Source organism: Cygnus atratus, chromosome 3 (genome assembly GCF_013377495.2).
Source record: "Cygnus atratus isolate AKBS03 ecotype Queensland, Australia chromosome 3, CAtr_DNAZoo_HiC_assembly, whole genome shotgun sequence".
In the NCBI taxonomy this organism is placed as follows: Eukaryota; Metazoa; Chordata; class Aves; order Anseriformes; family Anatidae; genus Cygnus; species Cygnus atratus.
Genome location: NC_066364.1, coordinates 82,553,243 through 82,566,928, shown reverse-complemented (window position 1 = coordinate 82,566,928; position 13,686 = coordinate 82,553,243). Strand labels below are relative to the sequence as shown.

Below are 13,686 nucleotides of genomic sequence, written 5' to 3'. Positions count from 1 at the left end.
TGGTATCTGCATTGTCAAGGAATTAATGACTTGTCTGCTGTTGCTGGAGAACACACATTTTCCAGGATTCTATCTTTTCCTGCCTGAGGCTGAAATCTTCTCTCCTACAAGCTTATACAAATAGGAAACTGGCATGTGATTTTTCAGTTGAGCACATCTGTTTAATCTATCTCAATGTCACAACTCTAAGCTTCTATGATGATTGTGCTTGGCTTTTTTGCAACAAAATATGCGACTTTTTGCTAAATCTCATAGCCCTGGGAATGAAGCTTATCATGTTTTGTTTCCTGGCATTGAATAGTTTACCCATTTGCAATTTTTAGACTAGTTCCTACAATAATAGTCAGTTACACAGCAGGTTGCTTCAGTTTCCAAATCCCCAGGAAGAGTTAATGTCCTTGAAGGACACCCTATGGCTGCTAACTATCTCGGTTCCTGTTCTGTTGTGCAGAGAATAACATGAACATTTCTTCTGGCTTTATCCAGTAATTCAAGACATTTTCAGATCCATCTCCAACTTGCTAAGTACATAGTTTCTGTCAACCGTACATGCTTGTACAGGAGTTCCTCAGACACACGGAGCAGGTGCAGCGTACAGCCATTTTCATCAATAATGTATCGTGAATTAGATTTGTTCTGAGGCTCTACACCATAACCTCAATCAAAGTTTCCAAGTCATGCAGTAAATATTTAATTTCTACTTCATCATGTTATTCTCCACTTCTGTTTTTGGAATCTGTCTAGCTATTAATTTCCTTGATGAAACAAACATTACTTAGTATTGTACTGGAAAATCTTCCTGTCTGGCACTGAGCCAGTTAAGGAGTGCATTACAGCTCCTCAAAACAAATCTATCAGGCATCACACTTCAGGGTAAAACAGATGCATTTTCCTCTTGTTGTCTGGTAAATCTGGTCTTTGTCTATGGGGTTTTGAAAAGCTTCTGAGATCGGCGTAGTTTCCAGCAGGAAACTTGCCAATGTGCCAGATAAATGTAAGAATTCAACTTGTTGTCTTACCTGGAAGTATGTATCCTGAAGCAGACGTCAAATGCCAGGGCTTCTTGATGAACAGGGAAATGAACTAAACAAGTTTCTATCTCTCATTATGCAGAACATTTTTTTTTTTTTTGCTCTTCATTTCGTAGCCTTTATTATCCAGCATTGTATTGCTTAAAATATGCAGTAGCTATTTACTTTGTATACTTCACAACGCCAGGGTATACTGCATATCACAAGCTATGAGAATTTAGTATGAAATACAACATGCAGTACTTTATGAAAATTAATGCTTGCCTATAACCCTGAGCTGTTCTGTAGCACTAACTTATTTTCAATAAAGAGTAGAAGAGCAGAATATATTTTTTCCATCCATGACAGAATAGTTCTTATTAACCTAAACTCCAATCTATTTTATGGCAGAAATTCTTTGACCTTGAAGAAGAGAATGCATGCTTTCTTAAAGAACAGAAGAACACTTCCCTTCCCAAACTAAACCGTAACAAATATATGGTGACTGATGGAGCTGCATACATTGGTAAGTAACCACATCTCAAGAATATTTGTTTGTTAGCCAAAAGCCGTAAACAATACCCATTTATGCATGAGGAATCTACAGCTGATATGCTTGTTAATTAAAATACTGGTCTAATTTCTCTGGGAACCTGGATGAAGACTGAGCTTTGAACCTCTTGTCATTTAAAAATTCTTAAATTTATTTTTCCTATCAGTCTCTCAAAAGCAGCACACTGCTTTCAGTAGTTAAAAATAGACTTAAAAGAAAAATACAGCATACTTTATGAAGTAAGAATAAATATGATGATCACCATATTATCTGTTCCTGCAGTCCAATAAAGGTGGACTGCTCTCTATTTCCCATGTCATTAATAAACCTATGACAGATTAGTAAATAAACCTAGTAAATACTCCACAAATGGCCGTTACCTTCTAATGTCATCTTATTCCATTTAACTGTAATGATATTCCAGACACCCTCCTTTTATTAACGTTAGATATGTGTCCAATTGGTATTTTGGGTTAAGGTACATTTAAATAAAGTCTCTTCATGGCACCTAGCAGAAGGTCACTATCAGTCAAATGCTGACTGAATGCATGATAAAAACTTAAATATATATGTATATATAAAACTGACTGAGCTGTGCTTGAGCTGAAGGATCAAAAAAAGACTACTGAATTAAAAAGTAAGTTTTAAGATTTTACTAAGTCAAGGAGAAAACAGGCACTCTAATATGCTGCAGTTTGATGTTTTAGTTGCCAGCTTACTCACCCTGACTTACTGCAAGGGCTTAAAGCCAGTATTCTCTAAGGGAGTTGGGGCAAAGAAAGCCTGCAAACACAGAAGCATGTCCATGCACACAGAAGAGTAAGACAATCACAAGTAGTACAGAGAGATGTCCAAAAGCTCCTCTGAAAAGCTCACATGGATGGGCTCTTAACATGCACCCACACCCCTCTCAATTTACCCATATCTCATTTCACTTCAAGTAGCTGAGCTCATTCCTCTCTGGTCTCTTAAGTATTTTATGAGCTCTGAAATCTTCTTTTTACTCCATTTTAAATTCTAATACCCAGATCAAATTTCATTACCTTATGAAGTGTCTACACAGTATGGGTTCGTAGCTGGTTTTGTTGTGGTGGTGTTTTTTTTCCCCATATATATATGCGCACACAGAGATGTAAGGACAAAGAAATAAAGCTGTGCAAAAGTAATAAAAATATATGTTAAGGACCTGATTTATCTTCTACTTGAAAGCATAGTAAAAAAGGTCCCTTAAAAAGAGGCTTCAATTTACCATCTTTGACATTCAATTTACCATCTTTGACAATTTCAGAATTCTTAACGTTTCATATTGAAGTAGCTTAAGTGACTCCTAAAGAAAAAGTATAAATTTCTCAGATACGTTCAAGTCTTATAAACGTTCAGACATTCTGTTTTGAAAGATTGCTCTAGTAACAACATTTTTTCTCCAAAATACTGCATATATTATAAATGTAGATCTTAAATAGTTATGAGTTCTGGAGAAATACAAAGATGTAAATTAAACACTTGGTTTACCATTAATCCAGTTACCCTCTTTGACTTGCTACCATCAGCATCTGAAATTCTCATTTATTACCTTAGACTTTGACAAGGTGGGTAGTAACCAGTAGAGTAAAACAATAAAACCTGTTTCAGTTTTCTGAAATATCTGTCAAGAGGTAATCTAAAAGATCTAGTGGTTTGGTTCAGCATTATGGAGCAACCACTATTCATCCATGTACTTTAATTTGTTTATAAAGCCCCAAAATATTTTCATTCTAGGCACTGAAAAGGTTAATAAGTATATGGAGTTTTTTTTATATATATACATACATATATATATATATATATACACACACACACACTATATATATATACATACATAATACACAGAAGGCAAGAGAAAATTAGTTTTGAATGATTGCTTTTAAATAAAGAACTTGTTTTCACTCATTGTACATTCCTGCCTTTACTTGTAGGTAATTTTGATTGGGTAGGAAATGCATTTACGCAGAACGCTGGAGCGGGCCTTGTTATCAACCAAGCAGACGCGGGGAACAGCACAAGCATCATAAAGCAACTCAAGGCTGTTTTTGAAAGAGACTGGTATTCACATTATGCCAAAAGTTTACAACCAACAAAAATCCCAAACTGCTTTAATCACAAACTTAATAAAGCAACATCAAATAAGACTGCCATGAGCAATGTGAATTAGAAAGACTATTTTACTGTTTAGTACAACAATGAAGAATTACATTGGGTGTAGCCCTCTTTCATATTTACAGAGAAAAGACTTAAAAAGGCAAAAAAAAAAAAAAAAAGGTTGGTTGGGGGGTGTTTTTAGGAAAAAGCACACTTATATAAACTATCTAAACTATATTCTCTATATTAAGACTTTCAAATTTGTTACTTCTGACACTGAATGTCAATTTTTGCTTCCACGTTAATTTTAACATTCCTCATTTGAACTTAACAGAAACAGAAGAATTGATTGAGGCTGTTTTCAGATTTTCACTAATTGCCATCCTGGCTAGAATGAACCCTTGGCAGAACTAAGATCCTAGCTATGAAATGGCATTCCAAGATCAGTTATTATTGACATACAAGTAGATGGTAGGTTTACCCTATTAGAAAAGATAGAAGAATAAGCAAATATTCACCTATACAAATCATCCCCTTTAAATAAATATCTAGTCGTGTAAGTCTTTTCTAGTTTTGAACATTTATTTAAAGTATCATCTTTTCTAAATAGCCTTAAAATACATTACAGTTATGGTACTGGTAATTCATCTCCTAAGAGAATGAGAAGGGTTTCAGGGACTGGTGTTAGCCTAATCAAATTCACGATAATCCCTAAAACCTCTCAGCTAAATAAATTTTCATCAAAGTAATACGGATTCATTTCAACGTAACAGTTATTTCTAATTATGGTATTATCTAACAATGTACATCTGCGTATTGAAAGCAAAGAACTAGAGATTGCAAGAAAAATCAGTTCAAGAACAAATTTTCCCCAAGGTAAAAGTTTGTCAAGTGTATAGAATAAAAAAAAAAAATCAAATACTACTTTTTGGGAAAGTCAAGGGTTGTGCAAAATTATGCAAAAATTGTTGTTAAATGATAATATATTCATTTTCACACATTTTTTCTTTCCTGTCACTTAAAAAAAATTGCGAAATGGCTTTTTTTAAATGTTGTCCCCATAAGCGAATACATCAGCATAAACTGAACCATGAGGCCTTCATTTGGGCCACAGTTTCAGTTGGTATTAACAGGCACCTCTACAAACATGACTCAGTTGCCCTGAGATGCAACTGTCTGTAAAAGTGTGAATTTGCTCTTTAAAAAGATTCTTTTCCAGAACTGTATTAGCTTGGTTTCTTAATGAAAATGTTTCATTACTATCCTGCTTCTGCTGAAGAAATACAGCCATGAAAGCAAACTGCATTCTCCATTTTGTTAATAATTCATGTAACTATTTCCAAATGCAGACTGTTTTCACCCGGCTGTATATTACAGAAGGCGTGCTTTGAAAGCAGTGGGTTAAGAGATACCAAAACCAAAAATGTCCCAATGGATTATTTTAATCTGAAGACCAAGTTAAAAAGCCACCTTGACTTTTAAAATACAAGTTTCATTTGAAAAGTTTAAAAAAAAAAGTCAGTTTTGTTTAAAAGTAAGCACAGTTTAGAAAATTATGAAAAGGCAATGTATGCACAACTTCAACATACTACTTTGCCAGCAAGAGATAGAGACACACCATGAAACTGGTTAGGACTGCAAAAGGCACACTTTTAACAAACACTGTGTTTCTTTTGCAATTTCCCAGATATATATCATCTTACTGGAAAGCATGAAAAAAAAAATTAGTTGTCAATTTTTACAGAAAAGATTCTGCACAGCTCTAATGTTGAAGAACATTTGATAATATTCCGATAAACCCATGCAATTTATTAGACTTCCCTCCTGCAGGAAAACATATATTCTGACATTTGTATAAGAAACAAAAAAACAAATCTGAAAAGAAAAAGGTTACCTGAGTTGCTTTAAAGGAGAGATCTTTGGAAAGAGAAAATTTTGTATTTTCTTTCTTCTGTATATAACTTTAGTATACGTATTGCAAGAATGATAGAGATCCCCAGCACAAAATCTAGGGTGTTTTTTATTATTATTATTAAATTAAGATACATCCAGATTCATTTCTGGTCAAACCCTTAACCAATTTCAGCCATTGGTTACATCACCAATGAATTTAGTCTTTGGAGTCAATGCAAAAAAAGGGGGCGGGGGGGTTAAAAACTGCTTAAGATAGTTTTAAATTTTCTGAGAGATCAGAAATGGTCCCCATGGATAGGTGATCTTAAAGCTCGAGATAAATTTACTACCATGTTTTCACTAAGATAAAAAAAAAAAAAGACACCCCCCCCCACTTTTCAGAGTTGTTAGTTGTAGCACCTGATGGCAATAATATACAAGAAGAATCAATGTGATATTTTTCCCTCTTGTATTATCGATATTAGAAATGTGTTAAGTTTTTGAAATGACATTTTGTACAAGTAATGAAGAATCTCAGTGCAACAGAAATTTGTAAAATGCTAAAGGTAATGTCTTTTTTCAAATTAGTATTTAGTGATAAGATCAGACTGTGGACTTACCACTGACCTTCTGTTTAGTATAGCAAATGAACGATTCAGATATAGTAGTTTCATTGAACTGATCCTAGGGAAATGCAATCAAACATTAACTGAGGCCCTCAGTTAACAACTGCATTCCTATTGACTTGATGAACAAATTCTGGTGCTTCAATGACACCCCCCCTCCCCCCAAAAAGCTGATACATAAAAGTACTTTTAAAAAGAAGTAGTATATGCTGTTTTTATGATGGAATGGTCGGGGTTTTTCTGAGCAACTTTAATGAGAAATAGTGGTCAGCCATCCTACAGCCGGACTGGCAGGCTCAAATTTAATTTCGTATAATGTATGGATTGCTATTTTAATAGCTATTTACAATGGCAGCAGCTCCAAAGTAGTACAGAAGGCTTTGGTCTGTTACATTAGCCAACAGACAAAGTGCATCCTTGGACTTCAGCAAGTTGGAAATTAATGAAAAAAAAAAAAAAGAAAAAAGCAGATTCTTTTTTAAAATCTGTTACAGCCAATTATTTCTTTTAGGTTACCATTGTTCCCGTTTAACTAGATTTGCTACAGCAGCCTCAATTCTGGCTTCAGCTTCTTCTGTCAATGTAAATAAATCTGTAGCAAATCCATTACAGTTATTTCACGTTGGTTTAGCAGGGATCAGTCTAGACCAGTTTCCTCTTGCTTTAGTTCTTCTGAATATCACCATTGCACAGCAAATTTCCAACCTTAACAGGAATTTGCATTCCGTAGTTTCTCACAGTCCTCACACGCATAAAATCCAAAAGATGCACTTTCTCTAACCCCCTTCTAACTGGTATTGGTAACTCTGTCATATTAAAGACAATTTCCTAAACAGAACGGCTTTATTCTTAAAGAATACAGACTGTAATTGTTGTTTGCTGCAAACATTTACTAGTGCCTTATTCATAGAAGTTTTTGTTTAACTGTTCCTCACGTGAAGTCCTGCTAACATCTTATATCTAGTACTGAAAGGTATACAGCAAGCTTCCTAAGAAAGAAGACTACACATTGTGATGTTTACAGATTAGTACATAAATCTAGAGTCACAAAAAACAAACGTGATGTGTTGGTCCAAACCACAAGCACTTAAACCCAAGCATTTTTATCCAAGCGCAGTTCTAAAACTTACTTCACAAATTACTCCTGCCTTTATAATCCACATCATGACTGAAGCAGTCTGTCCTGCCAAGGTGTAAAAATAAATAAAATCTGAATTCTCCCAATACCTGGCCGACAGCAAAAGAATCACCACAGAAATTCCTTTCAGCCAAGGGTGAAGCCCAAATCTCATACAGTGGTTACTATACAAATCTCACACGTTATGCCTCAAGCTGTTTTGGGCAGGCTACTACTTTTTTCTGTCTCTTGCATGTGCTCTTATTTACCATGCTGCAAGCCAAACAACAAACAGGTATTTGGGGCTTTGCTGTTGGGAGTCTTTTTGGTGGTAGGGGAAGGGTGGTGTTCTTTTGTCTTTAACACAGGGAGAAAAAAGAGGCAATAGAGTGGGCATAAAATTTATGCATTCCCCTTAACTAGTATCTGCAGCTACTTTTGCTTTCTCTGCAAAGAACAGAGAAGCAGCATGATGTGCCATGACACAACGGCCATAACTGTAACCTAACAGGAATGGACTTAAGTTTTTGTCTTTCTTTGTTTTTTCTCCTCAGCATTTTTTTTTCTAAGAAAGGCATATTTCAATGTGGGTTCTTGCTGCCGTACAAGGTTTTACAGGACCCAGTATTCCTTTCAGCAAATCCAGGCTCTAGAGATTGTTCAGGGGAAAGCAGATAAGAATAAAGTAAATAAAAATGCTCAGAATGCTACTTTCAAGACCTACCTGTTACTTGCATTCCTACTAGCTACCTAAATTCTTTCTACTACTTTTTGTTGAGTTTTACATAGATAAAAACTGAACTAAGCTCTGTGTGAATGCTACCTGCCATTTAACCCTGAGGAGAAATCCAGAGAATTTCTATGTTGATTTTTTTTTGTGACTTTAGTGTGTACTTACTGAAAAATAGCACAGACTTTCTGAGTAAGATGGTAACACATCAGCTGGCTATTCCAGATTTTCAAACTGAAGTCATTTATAAATATCTTCCTCCTGAATATCATGCACTTGACTCCTGAGACTGGCCTTATAGAGAGCTCTAAGACATCTTAACCATTCTGGACTTCAAAATTAACCCTTCATTTTAACACAAAACACTAACAACATATATAGTATGTTCCCAGAGAACACTGGCACTGTTTTACTTCCAATCCTAGCCTTTTTATACATATATATTCATGGTTTTTCAATCACAATCCAATCTATGTAAAAAGAATGAATCCTTGGTAATTTTAAATTCACATTGATACCTGCCTGAGGTAAACACAAGTAAATATATTCCACTTTTAACACTTGCACACTATAGAAGCTCCGATGATACTTTAGAGGGATTGCTTTCTTAGCTGTAATTTTTCCACTACAAATACTGCTGGACATTACTTACAAATTTTTCAGTGTTGAATCAGCTTGCTCTTGCATCATCACATTGCACAAATGCCTTAGAAGCTTGCCAAACTAGCATGTAGAAAAGACCTCATCCAAAACAGTTTAGACAAGGGAAGAACTCACATGCTTTACACTGAGCAGATGCTGAAGTCAGTAGATGAACCTGAGAGAGCTGCACAATTATCTTGAGATTGGGAATTTACAAAGAAACAGAACAAGGAATCTAGCAGTTCCAACAGGATAACTTAATTTGTTTTTTCATGGAAACATGTTTTTATTTCACTTCAATACGCTGTAACTGCAACAATACACTAAGGTTAGTGGTTTTGTTTTTTTAAATTCAAAATATATTTGTAGGACAAAAATTAAGCCACTGTGGCCTATTTCTGAATACCTTGTTAAAATTAAGATTTTTAACAGTGCAATGCAATTCTAGCTGTGAGTTATTCTACCACAGCCAATGGACTTGGCTGTATTTTGCTCACAACAAATTCTACACTGGAATGGTTTATTCTTAAAAAAAAAAATAATCTTTTTAATTCTGTAAAAAGAACATGCTGGTCTTCCCTTTAATAACAAAAGTATGGTTGATTGAAGCTACAAAAAAAAAAAAAACACCATACTCTAGTAAAGTGGACAACTGTAGCATTCCAGAGGATTCTTTTGTGCTTATACTGAAAAGTTCTGAGTTTCATGGTAACCAATGTGAATAATGCAAATTATCTGTATCATGATGAATTTGCAAGAATACATCCTGGGCACTGCATCGCACATTGTAATAGCAGTCCTTCCCTCAACAGCTTAAAATGTAATCAGGGTAGAGAGAAAGGTTGGAAAAATAGCCACAGAGTCAAACCAACTTGAATCAGACTGAGTTAACAGACCAGATGCTGGCCTAAAAGCTCTGGGCTAACTTCTCACTTTGCTTTTTCCCTGCAAAATCCTGCATTTTAGACACTCACCCTTCTTTTCTTCGTGAGTGAATTCCCATCCCATGATTAGTTTCAGAGCAACAGGAAGGAAACTAACAATTACAAGCTTAATATGTTTAATAGCAGGAACAGGAGCCCATCAAGTTCTATGTAGCAGGTACTGAGAAGAAAAGCAATACTAGAAATGGGGCTCTTTCTAGTATAGTAGCAGTCTTTAGCACTGTATAAACAAAGGCTTTACAACACAGCACATACCTGCAAATATCATATCATATGCAGCAGTTGTGTATGTTCTCTTGCTATACAAACACAGTCAAGTTGGACAGGCAAATATTCTGAAGTAATACAACAGTGAAAACTAAGAGCACATATCAGGCCATCAAATCTGACACATGAATCACATTTTGTTTTGTTTGTTTTTTTCCCCAAAAAAATGCTATCTGTGTAAAGCTTATAAATGACTTATAAGCTGGAACTATATTTTCAACTCTAAAGAGGCTTCACGGGGTTCTTCATGAGGAAAGAATTTCATGGTAAAGATTAATGGCACAGATCATTATATGTAGCACTATATAAACCAGACAGTATAGAACACAATGAGAAACTCTTCAAATATAAGCATGGAGCCACATTTTAACAACTGACTTGCTAACAAATGTTTTCTAACAGATTTGCTCACTATTCTATCATACCACATTAGTCCTTATTTGTATTTCTTCAAATGACACTATACCTGTATTTGTTTTTTTCTTGAAACTTGGGAACCTTAACAGAAAAGCAAGATGATTCTGAAAGTAACAGATGTCTCCTTCTAAAGGTTGGGGAACTATTCTTGTTATCTCACTTGCCCTCTCTCTGTCTTCTGCTCCTTTAGCAACCCATTCCAGGTTTTCCACTTGTCATTGCCTGTCATAAGGAGCAAGGAAAAAATATCTTTATTTGCCTGCTTCTTATGGTAACTGTGGGCTGCTCAACAACCTTTTGCCCTTTCAGAGATCCCTTACATATTGTGATACTAGAGAAGGTATAAAAAGGAGCTCAAACACATGAGGAAGGTGCCTCAGTTCTTCACCTGGACAGACACACATGAAAAATGTGGAAGAAGGGATAAAAGGTAGAAGAAAAAAAAAAAGCTTGGCAAATTTTAAATGAGGATAAGTATTACCTGGTGACATAAATACCTCTTTTGGTGGTCTCACTTTATTCTAACGTCAACTGTTTTTTAACATACAGCCAGATTTGCAATGCGTCAAATGCGTAGTTAACTTTAGCACGACCACGTGAGAGGACCCTTGTCTTTAGGAACTTAATTAGTTCCTTCACTTTGAGAGAGGGGTTGAAGAGGCAGGTAAAAATGCAAATGTACTTTCTCCTCTTTCCAAGAACAATTTGAGTTGCTACTAGAAGTAGAGCTTATAAGGTTTCTAGAAAAAGCAAAGGCCTTACCCATCCAATGTCTATTCATTCGCAAAAGGCGGTACAGTCCTGTGGAACTTGGTGCTCAAAGCTTAGCATGAACTTCTTTATAGCCAACAGTCAGATTTCTCTGGAGAGCTCCTCTTCTTCCTTCCCACCATACTCAAAGCAGCTGTGACATCTGCTTTTAACAATCTCCAGATTCTCTAAATTCCCAGAGTAGATTATAGAATTTCCCCTGTGAAAAGAAAAATAAATGACAGATTCAGTAAGAAACCCTAAGAACCTAGTGCAAATAGTAAAATGCCTACAAAGTCAGGATCGAAACTAAGCACATTTTCATTTTTGCCAAGATTTAAAAAATAAATGAGAATTGGAAAAAGAATGGGAGGCCAGCGTAGTACTCAGATTAATGAAGTTGAAATCTCTAAATAAAAATGCTCTTATATTTCTGGACAGTCCCCACATCTAAACTGCTGCTCTTAGTATGTCAGAGATGCAGTGAAGACTCTGAATCACCAGATCTGTCATACGAAGTTTTGGTAACAGAGGTCTTATGCCCACCTATGGATGTGTATAGCGTAAAGGTCCAGCAAAAAAGGGGGTTACTATCTGTACAGACCCTACTGCCAAATAATCAACATAAAGCCAGTTCTCACAGTATTTGTGTCTTTAGATGTCAACTGAGAAATCTTAGGTAACAAGTCTGGAGAAAAAGCAGAAAAACAGCTTCTGTAGCAACAAGCCAGCTGTAACACATTGTGAGCCCATTTTCCAGGTGTCAGTTAGTCGATGTAGTAAAAGCACTCAGATGAGCCCATATCCATCTCAAGTTCCGGATGTCCCCATACCAGATTCCAGATGTGGTATTGAGGCTCCACACACACACAGAAGTGACTATGTCACAGGAGCTAGACACATCTCTAGCACAACGGTGCCTTCTGCTGCCTTCCTCCTGCGAGACGGACAGGAAGCAGTACGCCTCTGGCTGGTAAGGGACACATCTCCTTCACTAGGGAATGGGAATACGCACCACGTTAAGAGAGGGAGACTCAAAATAACAGATTACAAAAGCAAACTCCTGGCCACTGCATACAAGTATGTTAATGTAACAGATTCTGGTAGCACATACCAAAGCCGTCTACTTGCCTTTTCATTCCCATGTACATGTGTGCCAAAGCTCACTTTTTTTTTTTTTTTTTTTTTACAAAACAAAGGGCAATGCTTCTCTCTGAACTAAATGCTCCAGGGAGGATTACACTCTCCTTTTCTTCCAGCAACCACTGCCCCCAGTTCTTCCTTTTCCATACTCCCCTTTTTCATTAGCCAATGCTTCTGCTCCCTCCCTCTCTGCTCATTATCTGGCTTTTTCCCTATCAAGCTATTACTTCCCACATGCTATTTTTGTAGGAATCCTTTGCTGCTTTCTACACAGCGATGTATCCCCGCTGCCTGCATCTTGGGTGTTGTGACATCCTGCGACGTCACTTGTACTAGCTTTACTTGAAGTGCCAAGAAAAAGGAAGTACATGCACATGTTGATTAAAGACACCAAAAAATCTTTGCTACTATACACGAAGACGAGAAAAAGCAGAATGCGGGCATTACGGAAAAAATATCTGAAAGGGGGAAAGGGTTTAAGTCATAATCTTCACTCCAACTTCGCCTTGGCATGTCCAAAACCAGGCTCTAGAGCCCAATTTTTCAAACCTCACACAATCTTAACGCAAGCCTTGCCTCCAAACTTTCTGTTCGCTGTTGTCCTGGAGTCACGTACCAGACTGGCGTGCCAAGCTAGGCAATAACAAGCTAGTCAAAACCACAGACAACTTCAAACCACATATCCCCAACTTTACCCTCCAGGTGCCCTTCAGCCACAGAAAGGGTCTAACCTAGGTGCTGACATGTCTTGCGACGTCTAAGTGCTTGAAGCTCACGGCTGTATAGGATTAAATGAAGACAAGAAAACCTCTCTGAGGGTGTGACTTTGGCATTGCATTGTATTCTATTTCCCTACACAACCTAAGAGTAGCAGGAGTCCTTTGTAAAGTTTGCAGGGCAGGAAGGGTATGTACTATATGAGTTTACTACTGTACTTTCTCTGATGGGGTGAAATCTCAAATAGAAAAACCTGTCTAAACTTATTTTGAAAACTGCATGGCCAGCTTATGCAGTAGCTAGATATGTGGCAAGAGTGCAGTGTTACTCTCTAAGGAGAATACAGTAAATATGCTTATATTTTTTGTTTAATTCAAGCATTGCGTAGTCTCCAAGCTCTACTACGAGAAGTATGGTAACTTCTCAGTATCCTTCCTATTTCAAACACAGTATTTATCACAGATGTGTACAATACAGTGGCATAGCTTAGGCCTGTTATATAGGTCAGTATCTGCAATGCACATGAGAACATAGTTTGCCACTGCAAAGGAGACTGGCTGCAAAATCTATTTTGGATAACCCAATTTATATTTAAGGAAATCAATGTGTGGTCATTTCTAGAACTGTGAATAAGGCAACTGCTGCATGCTTGTATATTTGATGAGTTTTATTATACTATATCCTTATATGAATGCCTATGCAGCGTAAATGCTTTAATATAAGATACTGAATTTTTTAACACATTATTTTCTAAATGAT

At 36.4% G+C, this 13,686-nt stretch overlaps 1 protein-coding gene across 1 annotated transcript in view; it reads left to right on the top strand.

Moving 5' to 3' along the window:
• The window catches only part of PLD5 (phospholipase D family member 5), a 177,594-nt gene extending 173,840 nt beyond the window's left edge, over window positions 1-3,754 (top strand). The window contains exons 10-11 of the mRNA XM_035560217.2: window positions 1,422-1,536; window positions 3,519-3,754. Coding sequence (XP_035416110.1) covers window positions 1,422-1,536; window positions 3,519-3,754 — 351 coding nt within the window. The remainder of the gene's footprint in view (window positions 1-1,421; window positions 1,537-3,518) is intronic.
• Window positions 3,755-13,686: the final 9,932 nt, after the last annotated feature.